The 22,435-nt window shown below is 42.0% G+C and overlaps 1 protein-coding gene across 1 annotated transcript in view; it reads right to left on the bottom strand.

The window, feature by feature from the left end:
• Positions 1 to 17,235: 17,235 nt before the first annotated feature.
• The window catches only part of LOC124606409 (proline-rich protein 36-like), a 36,440-nt gene continuing 31,240 nt past the window's right edge, over positions 17,236 to 22,435 (bottom strand). The window contains exon 3 of the mRNA XM_047138390.1: positions 17,236 to 17,592. Within this exon, the coding sequence (XP_046994346.1) occupies positions 17,236 to 17,592 (357 nt within the window). The remainder of the gene's footprint in view (positions 17,593 to 22,435) is intronic.

Here is a 22,435-nt window from a genome sequence, read left to right as displayed (position 1 = left end):
TGGTTCGCATGCTACACCCTGTAGCATAGTCTGTCGCCAGTGACTCACTCATGCCCACACCTGCTGTTCTGCGTGCACCGCCTTTTGATGCAGCTCTGCAACTTACTAGTGTCTTAAATTCACATCGTTTTAGCTGGTGTGATGTCTTTAGTTTGGGCCAGTAATATTTGTCTTTGTGAATCTGGCCTGTAAAACTTGTAGGCCTTAGTTTTTCACGTCATTTCGGTTTTGATAGTTTAATGGTGCAAATTCTCTATTGCAGAATGACATGTTATTGCCACCTCTACCTCTCCCTCTCTGCATCATATTTACATGGTAACGATTGTCTCATTCTGTTCATTATTTTCGTGACAACTCTATTCCGGTTGTTATTATCTTCACGATAATAACGGTTTACTCTCTCGTGGCCCTCGTCTTCGACCCTTTCCAAAATTGACAAGAATCTTTGTGATTACTTCCCACGTAACGCATTGAATCGTCCAGGAGCTTTTCCATAGTTCCCACACGATTTTGGGTTTAGTTCGTCTGTTTCTCAAGTGTGTCAGTTTTCAATACCACTCTGTCATTGAGTTTCTGCCTGTGTTGTCACATAATCTGGCCATGATAAATTCCCGCCATAGGCAGTCTTGATTTTGCTCTGACCAGTATTTCTCTATAAATATCTGTCTGAATTCACCTAATGACATTTGTTCTGCATCCAAATTTAGGCACCCCCTTGTCTTATTGCCACATTGATCATTCCTTGGTCCATTACATAATCTGGAAGCTCCTGTCAGTTTTTCTAAAAATCTAATGTGTGCCATCTATTATGCCTTTTTGGTGGATCAAATCATTCTTCGCTCTTTATCAATTTGCTACACATTATTTTGTCACTGACATTATTCCTTTTTTTCTCTTATTTTCCTTTCAAGGTCGCTTAGTTTACCTTGAATTGGGGAAGTGTTCTGTTCACACTTCTTTTCGCATGTTGCCACTTGTTTACTAAGTTTCTTTTCAGAATCATTCACCGTTTGTCACAGTCGAGAAATTTCGGTTTAGCAGGCTGTTGTGGCCGTGCGGTTCTAGGCACTTCAGTCTGGAACCGCGTGACCGCTACGGTCGCAGGTTCGAATCCTCCCTCGGGCATGGATGTGTGTCATGTCCTTAGGTTAGTTAAGTTTAAGTAGTTCTAAGTTCTAGGGGACTGATGACCTCAGATGTTAAGTCCCATAGCGCTCAGAGCCATTTGAACCATTTTTCAAATTTCGGTTTTACATTTGTTTACTAATTCGGTTTTGAGGCCAGAAACATTTTCATCGACTTTTGTTACAGCCAAAGGTTCTACAGTGTCTCAAATTTTCATTGTTTCGGTTTTGCAGGCTGTTGTGGCCGTGCGGTTCTAGGCACTTCCGTCTGGAACCGCGTGACCGCTACGGTCGCAGGTTCGAATCCTCCCTCGGGCATGGATGTGTGTCATGTCCTTAGGTTAGTTAGGTTTAAGTAGTTCTAAGTTCTAGGGGACTGATGACCTCAGATGTCAAGTCCCATAGTGCTCAGAGCCATTTGAACCATTTTTTAAATTTCGGTTTTACATTTGTTTACTAATTCGGTTTTGAGGCCAGAAACATTTTCATCAACTTTTGTTACAGCCAAAGGTTCTACAGTGTCTCAAATTTTCATTGTTTCGGTATCGAACCTATCGTTGATGTCATTAATCTGTCCCTGCATAGTGGCGACATTGGTTTTGATGGTATCTATCTCAACTTTTAAGTCCTTGATCACGGTACTCACAACACCTACTTTGGAACCCACGTTTTCGATCTCTTTACTGATTTTAACACCTTGTGTTTTAATTTAATGACCTTGTGCTGCACTTTGTGTAGATAACATTTTTAACACATGGTTCATGCTCAGTGCTTTTTCGCTATCTTGTTCTCAGATATTCTGATTCTATGTGTCGTGTTTCACTCGGCTCACTTTCGACTTTCGATGAACCGCTTATATCCATTGAGTCGTTAACATAACCACTGTCTTCGTTCGTGTCGTCTTTCCTATCTTGTTTCATTTGCGTGGAGCTCATCATCTGAATTTGATCGTTGACCTGCCTTATGGTACTCACCATATGCCTGTTGCCGTCCCGTGGCGTCATCTGTGCTGTCGTCTAGTGAACTATTGCCTTCCAGTACACCAAGTACCATTTCGTTTACCTCGTCCTGACCTACTGTGGTCTTTGTATCAATTTTAATTTTAACATTGTTTGTTTTATCTTTTAAAGACGTGTAAATTTTTCTGTTAAGTGTTTTGCCTCATCTATTGCAAGTTAGGGCCACTTGGCATTCAATGCTCGTCTTACAATAGCTTTCGGCCAAATACTTATTTCACAATCTGTAGTTTAGTGAGTGAAACTTACGAATATCAAGTCACGCAGCACCACATATAACACTGAAGTATATAACTGCAACGTGAAACACTGTAATGCTACCCTACGAGAGGATTTGCAAGATTGACCGCACTTCTGTCTAATGGACAAACGTATCGGACTATAATTCTGAATCTGCTGCAACTAACAGAAAACCCAAGCGGACCATAACCTTGGTAGTTAATAAAAGTGGTAAAATCATAAATGAATGAAAAAATGGACGGTTCCCAGGGCATTTAGGCACAATAATTTAGAAATATATGTTTAAGAAAATTGAATATTGGTTATTGAAGATACTTTCATTGAGATTTCCCTTTGAATATCAAACAGGTTACGAACTGCTACAATGCAATCTGAACTGTGTGTAGCAACAGTTACCAATAACGCACACACCAGTATATTATAGGACGTAATATTCCACCAAACTCATACTACTAACTGATACACGCAAGAGCATTTCTTAATCAAATACCGAAACGTTACTGCATGTAGTGCAGAACTAAATTTGGGCCTGAGGGGCTTTTATCTTGACTGACATGAAAAAAGAAGAGAAACAACACAAATAAAGATGAATATATACAATGTCCCCCCCCCCCCCCCCATAAACCATAGTCCTTGCTGTTGATGGGGAGGCTTGCGTGCCTCAGCGATACAGATAGCCGTACCGTAGGTGGAGCCACAACGGAGGGGTATCTGTTGAGAGGCCAGACAAACGTGTGGTTCCTGAAGAGGGGAAGCAGCTTTTTCAGTAGCTTCAGGGTAAACAGTCTGGATGATTGATTGATATGGCGTTGTAACACTAACCAAAACGGCCTTGCTGTGTTGGTACTGCGAACGGCTGAAAGAAAGGGGAAACTACAGCCGTAATTTTTCCAGAGGGCATGCAGCTTTACTGTGTGGTTAAATGATGATGGCGTCCTCTTGAATAAAATATTCCTGAGGTAAAATAGTCCCCCATTCGGATCTCCGGGTGGGGACTACTCAGGAGGACGTCGTTATCACGAGAATGAAATTTGGCACTCTACAGATCGGAGCGTCGAATGTGAGATCCCTTAACCAGGCAGGTAGGTTCGAAAATTTAAAAAGGCAAATGCATTGATTAAAGTTAGATATAGTGGGGATTAGCGAAGTTCGGTGGCAGAAGGAACAAGACTTTTGGTCAGGTTAATACAAGGTTTTAAATACAAAATCAAATAAGGGTAATGCAGGAGTAGGTTTAATAATGAATACAAAAATAGGAGTGCGGGTAAGGTACTACAAACAGCATAGTGAACGCATTATTGTGGCCAAGGTAGACACGAAGCCTACGCCTACTACAGTAGTACAAGTTTATATGCCAACTAGCTCCACAGATGCCGAAGAGATTGATGAAATGTGTGATGAGATAAGACTTTATTCAGATAGTGAAGGGAGACGAAAATTTAATAGTCATGGGTGACAGGAATTCGATAGTAGGAAAAGGAAGAGAAGGAAACGTAGTAGGTGAATATGTATTGGGGGGAAGAAATAAAAAAGGAAGCCACCTGGTAGAATTTTGCACAAAGCTTAACTTAATCATAGTTAACACTTGGTTCAAGAGATTGTATACATGGAAGATTGTATACATGGAAGAAGCCTGGAGATACTGACAGGTTTCACATAGATTATATTATGGTAAGACAGAGATTTAGGATCCAGGTTTTAAATTGTAAGACATTTCCAGGTGCAGATGTGGACTCTGACCACAATCTATTGGTTATGAACTGTACATTAAAACTGAAGAAAGTGCATAGAGGTGGGAATTTAAGGAGATGGGACCTGGATAAACTGACTAAACCAGAGGTTGTACAGAGTTTCAGTGAGAGCATAAGGGAACAATTGAAAGGAATGGGGGAAAGAAGTACAGTAGAAGAAGAATGGGTAGCTCTGAGGGATGAAGTAGTGAAGGCAGCAGAGGATCAAGTAGGTAAAAAGACGAGGGCTGGTAGAAATTCTTGGCTGACAGAAGAAATATTGAATTTAATTGATGAAAGAAGAAAATATAAAGATGGAGTAAATGAAGCAGACAAAAAGGAATACAAACGTCTCAAAAATGAGAACGACAGGAAGTGCAAAATGGCTAAGCAGGCGTGGCTAGAGGACAAATGTAAAGATGTAGAGGCTTATCTCACAAGGGGTAAGATAGATACTGCCTACAGGAAAATTAAAGAGACTTTTGGAGAAAAGAGAACCACGTGCATGAACATCAAGAACTCAGATAGAAACCCAGTTCTCAGCAAAGAAGGGAAAGCAGAAAGGTTAGAGGAGTATATAGAATGCCTATACAAGGGCGATGTTCTTCAGGGCGATGTCATTGAAATGGAAGAGAATGTAGATGAAATGGGAGATATGATACTGCATGAAGAGTTTTACAGAGCACTGAAAGACGTAACAAGTCGTAATAAGGCCCCAGGAGTAGACAACATTCCATTAGAACTATTGACAGCCTTGGGAGAGCCAGTCCTGACAAAACTCTACTATCTGGTGAGCAAGATGTGTGAGACAGGCTAAATAACCTCAGACTTCAAGAAGAATATAATAAATCCGATCCCAAAGAAAGCACGTGTTGAAAGATGTGAAAATTAATGAACTATCAGTTTAATAAGTCACGGCTGCGAAATATTAACGCGAATTCTTTACAGACGAATGGAAAAACTGGTAGAAGCCGACCTCGAAGTCTGATCGGGGAAGATTAGTTTGATTCCTTAGAAATACTGGAACACGTGAGGCAATACTGTCCCTACTACTTATCTTAGAAGTTAGATTAAGAAAAGGCAAACCTACGTTTATAGCATTTGTAGACTTAGAGAAAGCTTTTGACAATGTTGACTCGAATACTCTCTTTCAGATTCTGAAGGTAGCAGGGGTAAAGTACAGGGAGCGAAAGGCTATTTACAATTTTTACAGAAACCAGATACCAGTTATAAGAGTCGAGGGGCATGAAAGGGAAGCAGTGGTTGGGAAGGGAGTGTGACAGGGTTGTAGCCTCTCCCCAATGTTATTCAATCTGTATATTGAGCAAGCAGTAAAGGAAACAAAAGAAAAATTCGGTGTAGATATTAAAATCCATGGAGAAGAAATAAAAACTTTGAGGTTTCCCGATGACATCGTAATTCTGTCAGAGACAGCAAAGGACTTGGAAGAGCAGTTGAATGGAATGGATAGTGTCTTGAAAGGAGGATATAAGATGAACATCAACAAAAGCAAAACGAGAATAATGGAATGTAGTCTAATTAAATCGGGTGATGCTGAGGGAATTAGATTAGGAAATGAGCCACTTGAAGTAGTAAAGGAGTTTTGCTATTTAGGGAGCAAAATAACTGACGGTCAAGTAGGGAGGATATAAAATGTATACTGGCAATGGCAAGGAAAGCGTTTCTGAAGAAGAGAAATTTGTTAACATCGGGTATAGATTCAAGTGTCAGGAAGTCGTTTCTGAAAGTATTTGTATAGAGTGTAGCCATGTATGGAAGTGAAACGTGGATGATAAATAGATTAGACAAGAAGAGAATAGAAGCTTTCGAAATGTGGTGCTACAGAAGAATGCTGACGATTGGATGGGTGGATCAGATAACTAATGAGGAGGTATTGAATAGAATACGGGAGAAGAGGAGTTGTGGCACAACTTGACTAGAAAAAGGGATCGGTTGGTAGGACATGTTCTGAGGCATCAAGGGATCACCAATTTAGTATTGGAGTGCAGTGTGGAGGGTAAAAATCGTAGAGGGAGACGAAGAGACGAATACACAAAGCAGATTCAGAAGGATGTAGGCTGCAGTACGTACTGGGAGATGAAGCAGCTTGCACAGGATAGAGTAGCATGGAGAGCTGCATCAAACCAGTCTCAGGACTGAAGACCACTACAAAAACAACCTCCAGGACTGGACGCCTGTCCACTTTTTGATTTTTGAAGAGCCTGATAAACTTCATTGTCGGCCATATCTTCTACAGGATTAATCTTCACTTCATTTTGATGTTCTTGAAATTCTTCCCTTTCCTCTGTAAGAAGACTTTTAAGACACACCTTCTGCTCAGAAATGTCAAATACTCTAGCTCGTCTTCTAATTGTAGCAGCAGCTGTCACTTGACGCATATATCGCGAAGCTTCTGAAACACTGAGTTGCTCAACTGTTCTCCGCCTGGGGAGGGAGCCGAGGCAGGCCGAGTGAAACGGAGGGGGTATTACAGCCAAAGTCATGGAAAAGAGAGGTTTAGCGAAGAAGATTTGCAGGACAGGAATTGGTGGTACCTGAGAACTGGCATCTCCTGGCAAGTGGAAACACCTGCTTGAAAAGAAGATATAAGTATATGAAAATGAGAATGTAACATAACGTTTCAAGAGTAGTTCTAGCCCTAAATTCTACTGAAGATTTCACTACAAACATTTGAATGTTGCGTTTTATCGTTACTTCTCCTTTTTTTTCTTAGCGAACTTGTGGGAAGATCTCTGATGACCTTCCTTCCGTTTCACACATTGAAGGTAGAGTGAAGAGATCAAGGTAAATCTTCTCCAAGAAATTATAATTTAATTTAGAAAAAAAGCATACCACGAATTTCAGATTTTTGCCAATATGCAGGGAGTCCGTAAAGTTCCGTTACTTTATCAAAATCATAACTTGGATGTTATTAGAAATAGAGAATCGTGAATTATTGTAAAACCTTAAGAGCTCTCAGAATTTTCCTTTTATCATTTCTTTCAGTTTGACTTTGCGTGCACCAGACTGGCGACTGACCATTAGAAATAGCAATGTGTAACCTTGGATAGAGAAAGGCTGTGCCAAAGACGTTCCTCGAAATGAATGTCCCCCTGCGCGCCACGCACATGTTGACAGACAGCAAGCTGCACTTCAACGCAGCCCTCAAAAGTAAATTCTTCTGGATCACGTAAGTTGCTGAAAAAAACACCAATTTCCCATAAAGTGTTAGATAACTAGTTATGCTTCTTTCCGTACAAACTGCAAATGATCCAAGTATTGCAGACAAATGGTCATCATCTACGGTATGTATTCATTTGTTCCCTTCTGGCCTCCACAGGTGCTATCAGTAGCTAGCTGGAGAGTGCCTCATTTCAGATGAAGTAACATTCTGCATTTCTAGGTAACAGAACCACCACAACGTTCGGGTTTCGAGCACCAAAACTCACACAACACACGTGAACACATCCGTCATAACTCGAAACTTAATTTTTGGTTTGATCTAATGCGTGATAGAGTTAGAGGTCCATTTTTATTTGCTGGCAAAGTCATGTGAGGAAATGTTTACCTGGAACTGCTCGAACAGTTCTTGCTGGTGCTGTTGGAAGAGTTGCAGCCGTCCATTACTTTCCAGCATGACTGTGTATCCCATACTGGACTTCGAACGTGCACTTGTGTTTAGTGGCACATTCCACGATGGGTGCATGGGTCCCGATGGTCCCATTGCTCTCTCTAAGTCATGCCGTTATACTTACTTTTTTGGGGTTACATGGAGTACGTGCGTACACAACTTTGGCACCCCACGTGCAAGAAACAATGAAGTACAAGAAATGTTGATGCTGCAATACTGACGCACATATATGGGCAGACCTGGAATATCGCCTAGAGGTCGTAGGAGCAACGACTGGGGAATAAGATGAAATTACGGCATAACAGAAGAAAGTTTTGGAGATCCTAAACGTTTTACAAACGACCTCGATTATCTCTAGCACACTGAAAGCCAACGAAACTGGTAAACCAGCAAAATATCGTGTAGGAACCCCGCGAGCAAGCAAAAATGCCACAACACGACGTGGCATGGACTTGACTTATGTCTGAAGTGGTGCTGGAGGGAACTGACACCATGAATCCTGCTGGGCTGTCCCTAAGCCCTTAAGAGTACGAGGGGTTGGAGGTCTCTTCTGAACAACACGTTGCAAGGCATCCCAGATATGCTCAATAATGTTCATGTCTTGGGCGTTTGGTGGCCAGCGGAAGTGTTTAAAATCAGGAGAATGTTCCTGGAGCCACTCTGCAGCAATTCTGGAAGTATGGAGTGTCGCATTGTCCTGCTGTAATTGCCCAAGTCCGTCAGAATGTAAAATGGACATGAATGGATGCAGGTGACGAGACAGGATGCTTCCGTACGTGTTACTTGCAGAGTCATATCTAGACGTATCAGGGGTCCCATATCACTGCAATTGTAGACGCCCCACACTATCGCAGAGCCTTCTCCAGCCCTCTAACCAAAAACGCTGAGCTAAGGTGCCGGCAGTTGCTTATTCAATCTCTTTTTCATGGTAACCTGACCGCTAGACCACGGCTATACGTTATGTTATTCGGCTTAATAACTATCCCAGTTATAGCTCAACACATAGGTACTCTGCAACCACACAACTTCAGTGGCACAGAAGTCGACTTGTGAACAACCTACAGAAAAATAGAAAAGTTTGTCTTCGGCACCAACTGAAAAAGTTTTATTTTGTTCCTTCAATGAAGTTCTACGTGCGTTCCCCTTGTGCCGCATATGTATGTAATCTAATCTAGGGAGACGTCTTCGGAATACCCAGTGCACTGTAGTAAGAGGAGTTCACAGTTCTCTTGATACCTTACGAACAGACTCCTTTGGTAAATACTGGAAACGCCTACGTACATGGTGCTTCTAGTGTACACACTCCATGTTTCCAAGAAGTACCGGTGATATTATCTTGCGGAATGCAGAGACGATGGTAGTCCCCCGTATCGCATTCTTAAATTCCTCTAAACTTGGACCTCTGACGTCTTTTAAGTAAGCCAAGTCACGCACTATGTCTTTTCCTGTGCATACTCCATTCTCCGATTCATTTACAGTTCTCCTGCCTCCCTGCGTAAATTCCGTTATGTTGCCCTTCGTCACGTGGAAAGCCAAAGCTTTTATTCACTGTCATACATAAAAATAATTTTTTGAGTAAGTGCATCAGATAGACTTTACTGTTATTCTCTAAGTTAATTGTAAGTCTGATATAGTTGTATGACACAGAAGTAATGATGTAACTTTTGGGACACACTGTATCATGGAATATAAAGTCGTCTCATCCAACCACATATTCACTGCCACTTCATCTATGTCGCTCTGCTTTAAGCAAACTCCGAAGATCATCACAACAAAGTAAAATAAGGAATTTTCCCCTACCAATATTGCAGAAATACGTCTGATTTGTTCTATCTCTCAACTCTACTCTCTCAGGTTTTAGCACTGTCTTAATGCATGATGGGGTACTAATTAAAGCCAAAGAGAAATACATGTATTTCACGCTGGAGAGGAGACGTATAAACATTTCAACAAAATTGGACGAACTTCCAGAAATATTTTGTTGTTAACGTTATGCAATAAAACGCCGAAGTCAGTCACGAGAGTATATCGATATGTATCTGTTAGCTTTCATAAAATGTAAGATGAATAGCTAATGCACTGATACACAGCGTCATTCGCACAGTGGTCATTATTAACATCACGAGAAAAATACAAATTTTAAATGAAAACTGGTAGCAGTTAGAAAGTTTTTTTCCTTTCACATCTATGCAATCACATCAGAAGGCCACAAAAAAGTGTTTATCGCTGCCCTCAGACTGGAACTCATACACGTTGAAATGAAACTTGAAACAATGCCGTTTAACACACATTTAGTTATATCGGCATAAAGAAAAATGTTCCAAATGGAATGCCTCCCGGTCCTCTCTTTACCTCTGTATGTAGAATTATTGGCGTTTGACGATATGCAGCAAAAAGATTTGAGATTTTAGCATACATTAGATATGAAATTCGTTCATAATAAACATTGGCGAAAGCTAATAATATTAATTTCTTTAACATTAATACGTAATCGATCATGAACGGTTATAAGGAAAACGCAGCAACGTTATGGGTATTTCATCGGAAAAGATGAATAGCAGAGTATAAATATCACCTTCCCATGTACTGCATAATCGGACATATGTTCCAAGACGTCATGCAACCAGTGGATACCGGAGAGGACATAAATAGTAGAAGGAGACAAATATTGGAAAATAAATCCGCCTTTAAGAAAAAGGTAAAAGGGAGACTACTGTTACGGGCCTCATTACATTACTGATAAGACAGATACTATAAAAATACCAATGCTGAGGATGACTGTAGATTTTTCAGCCCTACACGTATGTCGACGAAGATGTTCCGTGAAGCTTCCTGGGAGATTAAAACTGTGTGCTGCCGAGATTCGAACTCGAGACCTTGGCCTTTTGCGTGCCAGTGCTCTATCGACATTTTTCCCTCTCCCTTCTCCCCTCAAAGCCATTCCATAATCTCACCTGTGTTTCTCCTTTGGTTAGTTTCTTTGTTTTAGTTTTTAAAATGTGTGACATAATGTAATATAAAACAAATATCCGGTGCCGGCCGGGGTGGCCGAGCGTTTCTAGGCGCTACAGTCTGGAAACGCGGAACCGCTACGGTCGCAGGTTCGAATCCTGCCTCGGGCATGGATGTGTGTGATGTCCTTAGGTTAGTTAGGTTTAAGTAGTTCTAAGTTCTAGGGGACTGATGGCCTCAGAAGTTAAGTGCTGAGAGCCATTTGTACCATTTTGAACCAGATATCCGGTGTGGCACCACCGCATTATTGCCACCTCACTGACAGAACCATCTGACGCGTCGTCTTCGCCGTCATTGTAGAGTTCGTCTCATTTCATTTTTTTATCATTTTCTGGCTTCTAATCATAATTTCCCCCAGCGGCCGGCGAAACTATTAAGTTCGCATTCTCAGGCTGCCTTGCCTTCACTCCGGTGCATTTCCATCGTTTAACTCTGTCGTTCTCCTTCCTGTTCTTTTTTTCTTAGCGGTCATCTGTAACTTCACGCTTCCCATTTCGCAGGGTAATCCTTCAGCGCTTTCATTAGGAAGTGTGCGTGCGTAGGCCTGTAATTTTGAGGTCGACAGCGCTGTGTTTTCAGGTACGTCCAAAATCCCCTACACTGCATTCCATATTCGAGAGAACAAAATATTCTGCCTGTCATTTCAGACAGTTGATGGCGTGCCAAGAGGTTTCTGCGCACTTTCCTTATTCCATGCACCGTTCCACGTACAAATTGGAGTTCATCAGTATCTTCCACGTGACTGGTTGCAGAGAGGAGGGACTCTCTCGGAATTCGAGGGAAGTTTCCTCTTGACCACTTTATACCACAGTGCTTTCGCACTTGTTGCCAAATATGGATGATAGACATTTCCGTATGGCTTCTAATCGATCTCCCGATGCTTATCTTCAATATAAAAAAACTTCCTGGCAGATTAAAAATGTGTGCCCGACCGAGACTCGAACTTGGGACCTTTGCCTTTCGTGGGCAAGTGCTTTACCATCTGAGCTACCGAAGCACGACTCACGCACGGTACTCACAGCTTTACTTCTGCCAGTATCTCGTCTCCTACCTTCGAAACTTTACAGAAACTCTTCTGCGAACCTTGCAGAACTAGCACTCCTGAAAGAAAGGATACTGCGGAGACATGGCTTAGCCACAGCCTGGGGGATGTGTCCAGAATGAGATTTCCACTCTGCAGCTGAGTGTGCGCTGATATGAAACTTCCTGGCAGTTTAAAACTGTGTGCCCGACCGAGACTCGAAATCGGGACCTTTGCCTTTCGCGGGCAAATGCTCTACCATCTTTCAGGAGTGCTAGTTCTGCGAGGTTCGCAGAAGAGCTTCTGTAAAGTTTGGAAGGCAGGAGACGAGATACTGGCAGAATGACCCATGATTCTGTGCACCTCCCTTGTCCCGACATTGTGAATGGTTAATTGTGGTTTTTTATTCTCATAACATACATAATCAAAATCATTTGATCCAGGCACAGGAGTCACGTCAAAAGTCTTGCAAAATTTACCGTAAACATAGAAAGCTGATGTAATTCTTCATGCCTTCCCTGCAATCTGTTGACATCTTTGATATTCGGGAATCCAGCCGGATGTTGGCGTCGTTCTCGCACGATATTTCAACAGCGTGCCCCGCTGTCTTCTTCAGTTGCTACCTAAGGCTGATCCTTGGGTCGATCGAGTTCAGTATTTATGCCTGGAAGGAACTGGGCGTTCCCTAATCGGTTCACGCCGAGTCGAGTTTTCTGTCTGTGGTCCGCGCCCGCCAGACTCGGCTTCACTGGACCCCTCCAGTCGCGGATGTTCCGACTGCCGTCAGCTCCCGTTTTGGCCGTCCTCAACCATTGTTATCGTCATCTGAGGTGTGTCACACCCGATCTGAGATGTTGGGAACTCTGTCTCATGGCTGTTACTATTATTTCCACTTCCGTCTCGTGCTGCGCGCTCCATAATCGGTCCGCGCCGCGTCGTGTGTTCCGCCTGCGGTCCGCGCCCGCCAGACGCGGCTACATTGGCCCTCTCTGGTCGCCGGTGTTCCGACAGCCGTCCGCGCCCGGCCTGGCCGTCTTCTGAAGTCGAGTTAGTGATCTCTGGTGTGCCAAATCTGGTCTCTAATGTCCGACACCTTGTCTCACGGCTGTTCTCTCGGTCTCCACTTCTATTTCTTGAAGAATCCCGGAGTGTCTTGTGTTGTGTTTTCACAAGCTAAAGCGCTGGATTCAAGGCAGTGCTGATTTGGTATCCCGAGTCAGGGTAGATTAGATTGTCTGTGACCTTAACCTCAATGTCTTCTTTAATGACACTGTCCCAAAATCTTGAGGTCTGTGTCACGATCTTGGTGTCATTGTAATTAATTGAATGACCAACTTCCAGACAGTGCTCTGCCATGGCTGTTTTAGTTGCCTCTCTGCGTCTGATATGTCTCTGGTGTTCTTTACTCCTGATGCCCACACTTCTGGTGATCTGGCCAATGTATGACATCCCACACTGGCATGGTATGTTGTAAATAACTGCTTTGTGTAGCCCCAGTTCATCTTTTACATTCCCCAGCATTGCCCCAATTTTGGTGGGTGGGCAATATATGCTCTTGATGTCATATTTCTGGATAATCCTGCTGATTCTGGTAAAGATAGGTCCGGCGTACGGCAGGTATTTCATCTTCTTTGCCTCTTCTGGTTCATTTTCTGGATCCTTTGACTGATTGGCAAGCTGACGTGCATTAGGAATCTATTGTTTCCCTGATATTCAACATATATTTTATTTAATTGCTGGACCATCGACAACAATGTTTTGCAGAATAATACGTCATTCTCGAAAAAACTTCCACTATCATACTCATCATTTTAAATCGTTAAGATAGTACTTGCAGATTTTATTTAATATCAATCAATCATTTATAAATTTACATGTTACTTTCATTATTCGTAATTGCTGAGTGATATAAACCTACCATTCGATTCATGAGTGTATTCTTATCGTGTAATGTAGACTCATCAGTATTTGGCCTGCAATGCGGCAACTACGTATCCCGGTCCCTAGACAACGAAACCAGCCAAAACGTTTAGTATAGCAACTCTGACTCAGTGGGTGCGTAGTTATTAGAAAGCCCACACTTCCTAGTTCTGGTGGACTGAGGGTAGATTCCTTTATTTCACACATTAAAATAATCTTGTCACGTGCGTCCAAGTTCTTTTGCTGGCTCTCTTGAGGTGCAGAGTCTCTACGGTTATCGTTTTTAAATCACCTGACGACATCTTAAATAGTACACCTACTCATGTTGAGCATTGCAGCAATTCTTGTGTGTGAATTATTTCTCACGCTATGAAAACCCACAAGTTGTCGAATACCACAACTGCTATTAGTTTTGTCCAACATTGTACCGCCTGGACAGTCATGTAAACAAGCAAGGTGTTCAGTTTATTTTTAGGATCTAAGAAAAGAGATGTGAGCTCATATTTTGATTTGATGTGTCATATTTAACATCTGTACAATGAACACTTTTCAAACGGTACTTTTCGATAGTTGACGTGTTACATGACAGAGGTTCTGAGTACAGGCACTGTGATCTTTTGTTGTCTGTAGTACTCTCATTGCAGTAAGCATTCTCAGCTAAGAGTCGGGTGTTGGCTGTATTACTGAGCGGACTGAAATAGCTTGCAGAGCACAGAGAGACAGATACAGAGAACAACGGATTTTGAAATATTATTTGGTACACACTAATTTCTGAAATGAAAATTTCCAGGTAAAGGTGTTGCTTCATTGCTCCCTTGCGCGTATCTGCGATGTGTTTGAACAACAGAAGGCTTTAATGGGATGTTTCTTTATTTTTTGGGTTTGTTAGATTCATTGCTCAGACGTAATTAAGTAAAGTTATCAATTCACATGGCTTACACTCAGAATGTACCGCTCCTTTATCAGTGTAATAATTAAATTCATGTCACAGTAATATTTGTTATGAATGAATAATATAATGTAGAGATCATTGTGATTATTGAGGAATGACTATCACTTTTCGTAATACACCTTTTTAAGCAGTGAACTACTTTTAGTCATTCAGCAAGTTCAAATTCCATTATCGCCCTTTGACGAAAGAATTTCAAATTTCCTGATTATGCGCGTCACCGCGTTGCACTCGGCGGAAGACAATAGCTAAAACTGACACAAGACCTCTAATAGTTGCATGTCCTTGCACTGTCCTAGCGCAAGTATTTTCTTTTATTTAGCTTGCTTGCTGCTGTTGTGCATATTTTATGTTCGTCACTTAAAGGAGTACCAGGTTTCCGTTGCCATAAGTAACCCATATGAAATGCGTCAGGACCAGTTTTGATTTGCAACCAAAATAGTTATATCATTAACAGATTTGCTTTTCTTAAATATTAGGAGGTTCAATTTAGGTAATGTTCAGTTCGGATTACTTTCCCATGCAGACAGTTTTATTCTCACATTCTAGTGTTCCATAGCACTACTTGGTGCCCAGAGTTTTGTCATACTGCGTGCGAAAATTCAAAGACAAATTTTAGAGAATCATTTTTATTCATTAAAATTGGTTTGGTAAATTTATGTAGTATTTCTTTCTGTTAATTTTGGGTATTGGAAATGTTAGTCAAGAGTTTTGACGTCATGGATTATTGCACTTCCCTATACTTTAGAGTTTCACAGAACAACTTATTTAATGCATAGTTACGATTTCTCATCATTTTAGCAAAGTTAATTAAGAATCAATTTATACAGTTTAAGTTTGGGCGAAATATTTTATCTGAAAACTTTTTTGTAATTACACCACTTGCATTGTTTGGGACACAAATACACGAGTTATAAAAAGTAGCCGCTCAGTTTACTACATTTTAGTTCATAGTATTAAACGGAAAGAAAAGCTACAATAGACAGCGCCTTCTATCTTAGAGTATGTAACTTGTTGTGAACAATCGAAACAAATATTACACTGTCTAATATTAAAGTAACATGAAAATCGAAAAGCGTTTTATTTAAAAACGTACTTTATGACAAATGTCACGAGTTGTGCAAAAAAACGTTGACACTATCACTAATAGACATCTACCTTAATATAAAACTGCATTACGCTCTTTTTTTAATTGAGAACAAGTTAAGATCTCATAGTATTCGAATATTAACGTTACTGACTCTTTCTGGTCTTTTGAATACACAATTTAAATGAACATACACTTCGTCAACCTTGGTTAGTCACTCCCTTATTTCTGATTATTCTACGCCAGGAAGGACCATGTGTGATACATGATGAACACATTTTCATTAAGTTATGCTTTGACATCTGAATAAACCACTCCTGTTTGCAATTTTGCTGAACTTCAACGACTGTCTGCCATTCTTGTTCATCACATCGCACCAACATTAACGTATCAAGTATGTGGTTAGATAGAGCTTAATAGCGCCGTTAGCAACATCATCCCAATAGTCAGAAAAATCTACATTTACAGTTATATTTAAATATCATATTAAAATTCCGTTGTTTCGTATTCAGAAGGATCTGGTGCGTGTTAATTTACCTTCGAATCAATTCATTTGCATTCAGCACTAGTCTCATTTAGAAAAACGTTAGGTTTCCCTCCTATTCCCTCGTTAGAATATGTTACGGATTGCTTCCAAATGATCTACATCTTGACCACACTTAATATTTGCGTGACACCCTCGTAAATCCTACTGAATACATGAAATGTACTGTCAGCTGCGAATATAGACCTCCATCAGCTGTATATTGGTATAAGGACGATGGAAATTTATGCCTGACCGGAGCTCGAACCTAGATATCCCGCTTACTGCGAGCGGTCGCCTTACCATGAGGCTATCCGAGCACGACTGCGGTTATAGCCAAACTTCCATGTGTCATCGACATGCATGCATGTCCGAATGAGTATTGCATTGTATATCGGAGCAACACAGGCACTGGAATATCGTGTTTCTCTGCTTAAGCCGGGCAAGCGAGTTTCAATTACAAAATGTCTCCGCTGTAGCGGAGAATACGTAATAAATGTACGAGCACAGGATGTAGACACAACGTTCAAGACAGGTGAAGTCTGCGTCCTGCTGTGAATCGTGCTCGGGTAGCCTAATAACAAGCAACCGCTCGCGATAAGTTGGAGACACTGCTTCGAGTCAAGGTCTGGAACAAATTTTCGTCGTCATCATTCCATTACAGCTGCTGGTTGTCCGTATACACAACTGCGAATACATTTCATGTATTTCGTAACGCCTGCATTCGCCACAGTGGCTATTCCTTTGCACCATAATTCTGAATAACACAGGCACTGCAGTATCGTATCGTGTTGTATTATATTTGTTGTGTGAACACTCCACATTCCCTTCGCCATCTGGGAGGATCATTGTAGGCATCACAACCTCATACACCTTGATTCATGTCCTCCATTTAGTCTAGCTCTTGCGTTACATACTAACGACGGTTACCCTGTACTGTCGTAGATGCCTGTGGTAATGTCAGGCAGCGGTGTAGGCGCAGTTAGATTATACGTCTGTGGGAAGTAATTGGCGATACCGCAAGTGCCGGCGTGTGGGAGTCAGCAAGCAGCAGAAGCAGCGGCGGCGGATTGCGCGGCAATCGATGCCAGCGCAGGGCGCAGCGGGAGGCACAAAGCGCGCCACGGCTAATGGACGAGGGCGGCCACGGCGCTGGCGCCAGCACTGGCGCCAGCAGGCCCGCCAGTAATGGACGAGCCTGCAGCCCGCCGCCAGCCGCCAGCAGGCCATTCAGCAAACAGAATTCCCGAGCCCCGGCCGGCTCGTACGGCCGCGAGCCGGGCCGCGCCTGTCTGGTCGGGCTGCCCGCATCGCTCACTGCCGCCCGTCCTCCTCCTGTCTGCGAGGGTGCCAGCGAGAGTGGACAGACAGACGGCCAGCCACACACACTGACCTCATGGCCAGCGGCTAACACGTGAAACAAACGGCCTCTCTCGTTGGCGCGGACTTTAGTGACCCTGTTAATTCGTTAACAGAGCCACTCATGTCCTCCTCTGCCGCTTCCTTCCCTTAATTTCATTAATGCCGTGTGTTTCACAAACGACCATCAGATTTCGCAGTACTATATCTTCTACAGGCAAGATAATAAAAAATTGCTGAATTTTTATACTCATTATAGTGGATATAATCGTCTTAAGAGATTTAGCACCTGTGCAGGTATTTAAGATAATTCTCATTTGTGTTCTACCTTAGGTGGACATGTTTCGATCACTCTGCATCATCTTCAGTTCTTAGGAGTTGCGTCAGTAACCCGTTTGTCGACTCAGAACCACGTATCGGTACTCGGATGTGTGGTGCTGAGTAGCCAAAATGGGTTGCTGGCGGAACTACTTAGACCTGAAAATGATCCAGAGTACTCTGATACGTGGTTCTGAGTAGACAAGGCAGGTTGCTGACGCAACTACTTAGGTCTGAAGAGGCTCCATAGTGACTGAAACGTGTAATCTGAATACAAATGTGCAACAGAGATGGAAAGATAAAAGAGAATTACCTTACGTTTTCAATCTCATTTATTTATTTATTTATTTAACCTGGCAAGATTAGAATCGTTAGCAGATCTATCACATCGAATCAGGCATTCATTCTGCATGTTTTATATTTCATTCATCATAAAAAATCATATTAAGCTACAACTAATATACGCATTGAAACTAACATTCTAATAGAAAATCAGGTGACAGAGATCTAAAGTAGTATGCGATATAGAGGCGAACATGGCACAGGTCATATATAGAAAATTTTACAGAGTAGGAAATTATTTTTGTACTTGCTACCCCAGGGCGAATGGTCAAGACAAGAACGATTTCGAAACAAAAAAGTCTGATAAGCATATCCTCTAAAATGCATACATTAACCCTAGAGTACCAAACCCTCCTAAAATTTATAGTTCCAATAGGTACGAAACAGCACTTCCGGCCAATCTATTACCTTCAGTGTATGGTGTATAATAGGACAGTTTGTGCTTGTTTTGCATGTGACATACCACTAGAGATATTATAATTAGAACGACATACGGAATAGTAAAATTTACGATAGTTTAGTAGCAATGTAACGTTTTCAGCTCTTAAGTGTTCCAAGATTTAGAGTTATGATTTCCTGTTCACCTTTATTACTGTCATACTCATTTTTTGTACTGAAAAAGTGTATGTATGTCTTCAGATATGCATTTTGGGGCACATGTTTACTGGACAATTTTTAATATAATTCGTCCATCTCACGTCCTCCCAAAATATGGAACGCAAGGAGCTCAAATAGAAGAGATTTGTTTCACACTAATGAATTTACGGAAATGTCTTACGGCAGGCAAGGGCAACCTTTGAGGACTCATGGACTTGATTCACATAATTATTTAAGCTCGCAAGTTGACTCGTCATTTGACGGGACAACACCAACTATAGCTCCCACGATATTACTATCTGCGACAGCGGACAGGTATGAATGACGTCAGTTGGAGATGTTACTGTCCACAAACCTAAAGTTTCTGACGTGATTGGTACAGGTCTTCCTTTTATGTGGATTTTTCCCCAAGACAGAAAAAATCGGAGCCAACACACGTTTTTACATCGGTGAAGTACCGTTACTTACTGATTCTTAGGTTGAAAATATTGTAGAGCAGCATGGCATTGGCTGGGTGTTGTGTAATGTCCTTAGGTGAGTTAGGTTTAAGTAGTTCTAAGTTCTAGGGGACTGATGACCATAGAAGTTAAGTCCCATAGTGCTCAAAGCCATGGCATAGGCAATATTTTCCATTTCTCTCATCAGGTAAAGAAATCTATTCACATACGCTTCATATCTGTTACATCCTGCGTCACAGGAGTAGAATTTAAACCAATTTTCGGCTCATGACGAAGTGCTGTGAGCATGCTCTCCTGTCACAGGATGCCGCCTCACTTTCGAACTCTCTTAAGATAGACAAAAGACTTGTCACGTATGAAACCTTTTAAGTTAGCAAATAGCAAAACAGGGGAGTTGTAATTGTCAGATTAATACTTTATAGATACTTTATAAATTTGTTAATCTAAGAGATTATATTACCATGACTATCTCTTCATGTGTTGGTGCGAGACTGAAATTTCGTTAATTGATCTTGTCGCAACAGAAAAAACGCCTGATGACCGCTCCAACTCAGGTTCATGTCAATGACACTCTCGCCCACACTTTCACCCGCCTTGGGGCATGTCATTGATGCCAGATTAATTGACTAATTAATTCATAATGAGAGTCCTTTTACACGATGAGTAGCTTTCTCCTGCAGTTGGATTACGATCGCCAGGTAATCATTACAGATGCTGCCGTGGCGTCTCTGCGGGTCTCCCACTAGGTAGGTAGTCACCCTGCCTGGTCCCAAAACGGATGGTAACAGTCGTCAGATAGCTGAAAGTATCCAACGGTAATTGCGTCCCGCCTGCCGGCCGGCCTGCAATGCATGCTGATGGAAGCAGGTCATTTAGAATCCCGGCATGCTGGTAGTGAACTAATCCCGCTGAGACCATTCAGTCTATGGGGGCAGCAGGATGTTTCACCCTCCCCCCCCCCCACCCCCACCCCCGCGCCACCACTGCAACCACCATGCCGTCGCCGCCCCCAGGCCACATGCGAACAGCCGCCAGTACCGTCACCTAATCGCTAATAATTCCATACTCGCAAAAGCTGTCCCAATCTTCTCAGAAGAATAGGGGGCTTGACTGAAGTAAGTACCAGCATGTTGAACAATACTCTTCGCCTCCTGACACCTCCAAAGCGAAATGTTCTGAGAAGTGTTTTCATGATATGTCAGAGAGGTTGACGAAGTGAAGAATAGCTGACCACCCCAACTCAAACGTCTATGAGACTGAAGACATGGGTTTTCTTCATAATACAGTTCTGTAGAAGCATTACTGTTGCTTCCTGCGAAATTAGTGGGTGGCCGCTTCGTGAATTCATATGAGAATCCCCGGATGTAAAACGATGTTGTTTTCGAGGAATATTATTGAGAAAATTTAGAGAACTGACATTTGAAGCTGACTGCATAAGGTACCTACTGGTGTCACCATGCATTTCGCATAAGGACCATGAATATTAGAGAAATAAGCGCTCATATGTAGACATAAAGATAGTCTTCTTTTGCCTTCCTCTGTTTGCGAGTGGAATGGGAAACGAAATGACCAGTGGTGGTACTGGATACTCTTTGACAAGCAGCGGACGATGGTTCGAGAAGTGTGCATAAAGATGTATTTGTAAATTCAGTCCACCTATTAATATGTCAGTCCATCCATTCACCTGCACATAAAACAGATCGTGAGACGTGTGTGAGAATCTGTAATATGTATACGTACAACACTTGTGAGAAGAAGCGGTACGGAGCTCACGCCTCAACTACCCTTTTGTTGCTTGCGCTCCACATTCTCACGAATCTTCCAATTATTAATATGTAACAACTGAATCCACTTGATTTTTACCGGTAAGATGTCCCACGCCAAGTCACAGACCCCTGATAATTCTCTCTAAATCCCATCACATTCCAAAAGCACTGCTCCATTAGTTAGACGGCTGTCCAGACCCACATATATCTCTGAATGGGTAGAGAGTTATCGCAATGAAGAAATAGCATACTAACGTACAGGAAGAAATAAACAGCCATGCAGAGTATATGGGGACTGCACAAAGATATTCAGAAAGGAAAGTCCTACATTTCATCAGTATTCGAAAGATTGTCTATAAATATCCCCCTGTACCTCTCTTCATCTCCTTTACCGTATTCACATGATGTGTCAATGCCTTCGTTGACAGCGTAGTGTTTCGTGTGAAATACATCACCCCGTTCTTTCAAATAGAGGGTACCTCCATAATACGAAACCAACACTATCACAGAGCTTCCAATAAACTGTCCACTGAATCATATACATTGATGCAACAGCCTCACACCTCCACATATAATTCAGAACTACTGAAAGATTGGGGGAGATTCATGATTCACTCACAGCATTGCTAATTTTTACCCTCAGGCGCTTTTCGATAGTGGACCAATCATAGTACTGTATTCCGTTTAGGGCAGGGGGTAGTATGCATATGTGTGGTGGTAGTTATTTATTTACAAAGAAATCCAAAAATTACACGCTTACCCAACTATTCTACATCGAGAGCCAATTAACCGAGAAGTGCAAGGCAGACCAAATCAGCAATGTTTCCTCCAGCAACAGCAGTTATTTTAGTCTCTCTTGCACATTGATCCGAACTGTAGTGTCACAGACTGTAGCTCAATATACCGACGGGATTTGCAATCACTTACCTGCCAGACTGTCGCTTCTTAGGGCGCGAATTACACCAGCCATAAAAATCCTTGAAAGTGTATTTCAGGCTGACGTATCAAAAATGGTTCAAATGATTCTGAGCGCTATGGGACTTAACTTCTGAGGTTATCAGTCCCCTAGAACTTAGAACTACTTAAACATAACTAACCTAAGGACATCACACACACCCAGGATTCGAACCTGCGATCGCAGCGGTCGCGCAGTTCCAGACTGTAGGTGATGTATCTTCTGCTACAATTCATCGGCTTGTCAGACCTTAAGTGCTTGGGTTGCTTCACTTTACATTCCAGTAAATGAATCCGAACCCAGTACATCTATCCTTCTTTAGCTCGCTCTACATGTTTACTGCTAGGTATTTTACTACAGTTAACACTTACGGTGACAGCGTATTGG

This window comes from Schistocerca americana, chromosome 3, assembly GCF_021461395.2.
Source record: "Schistocerca americana isolate TAMUIC-IGC-003095 chromosome 3, iqSchAmer2.1, whole genome shotgun sequence".
NCBI classification, from domain to species: Eukaryota; Metazoa; Arthropoda; class Insecta; order Orthoptera; family Acrididae; genus Schistocerca; species Schistocerca americana.
The sequence above is the reverse complement of the archived record's forward strand: the minus strand, read 5'-3'. Positions and strand labels throughout refer to the sequence as shown.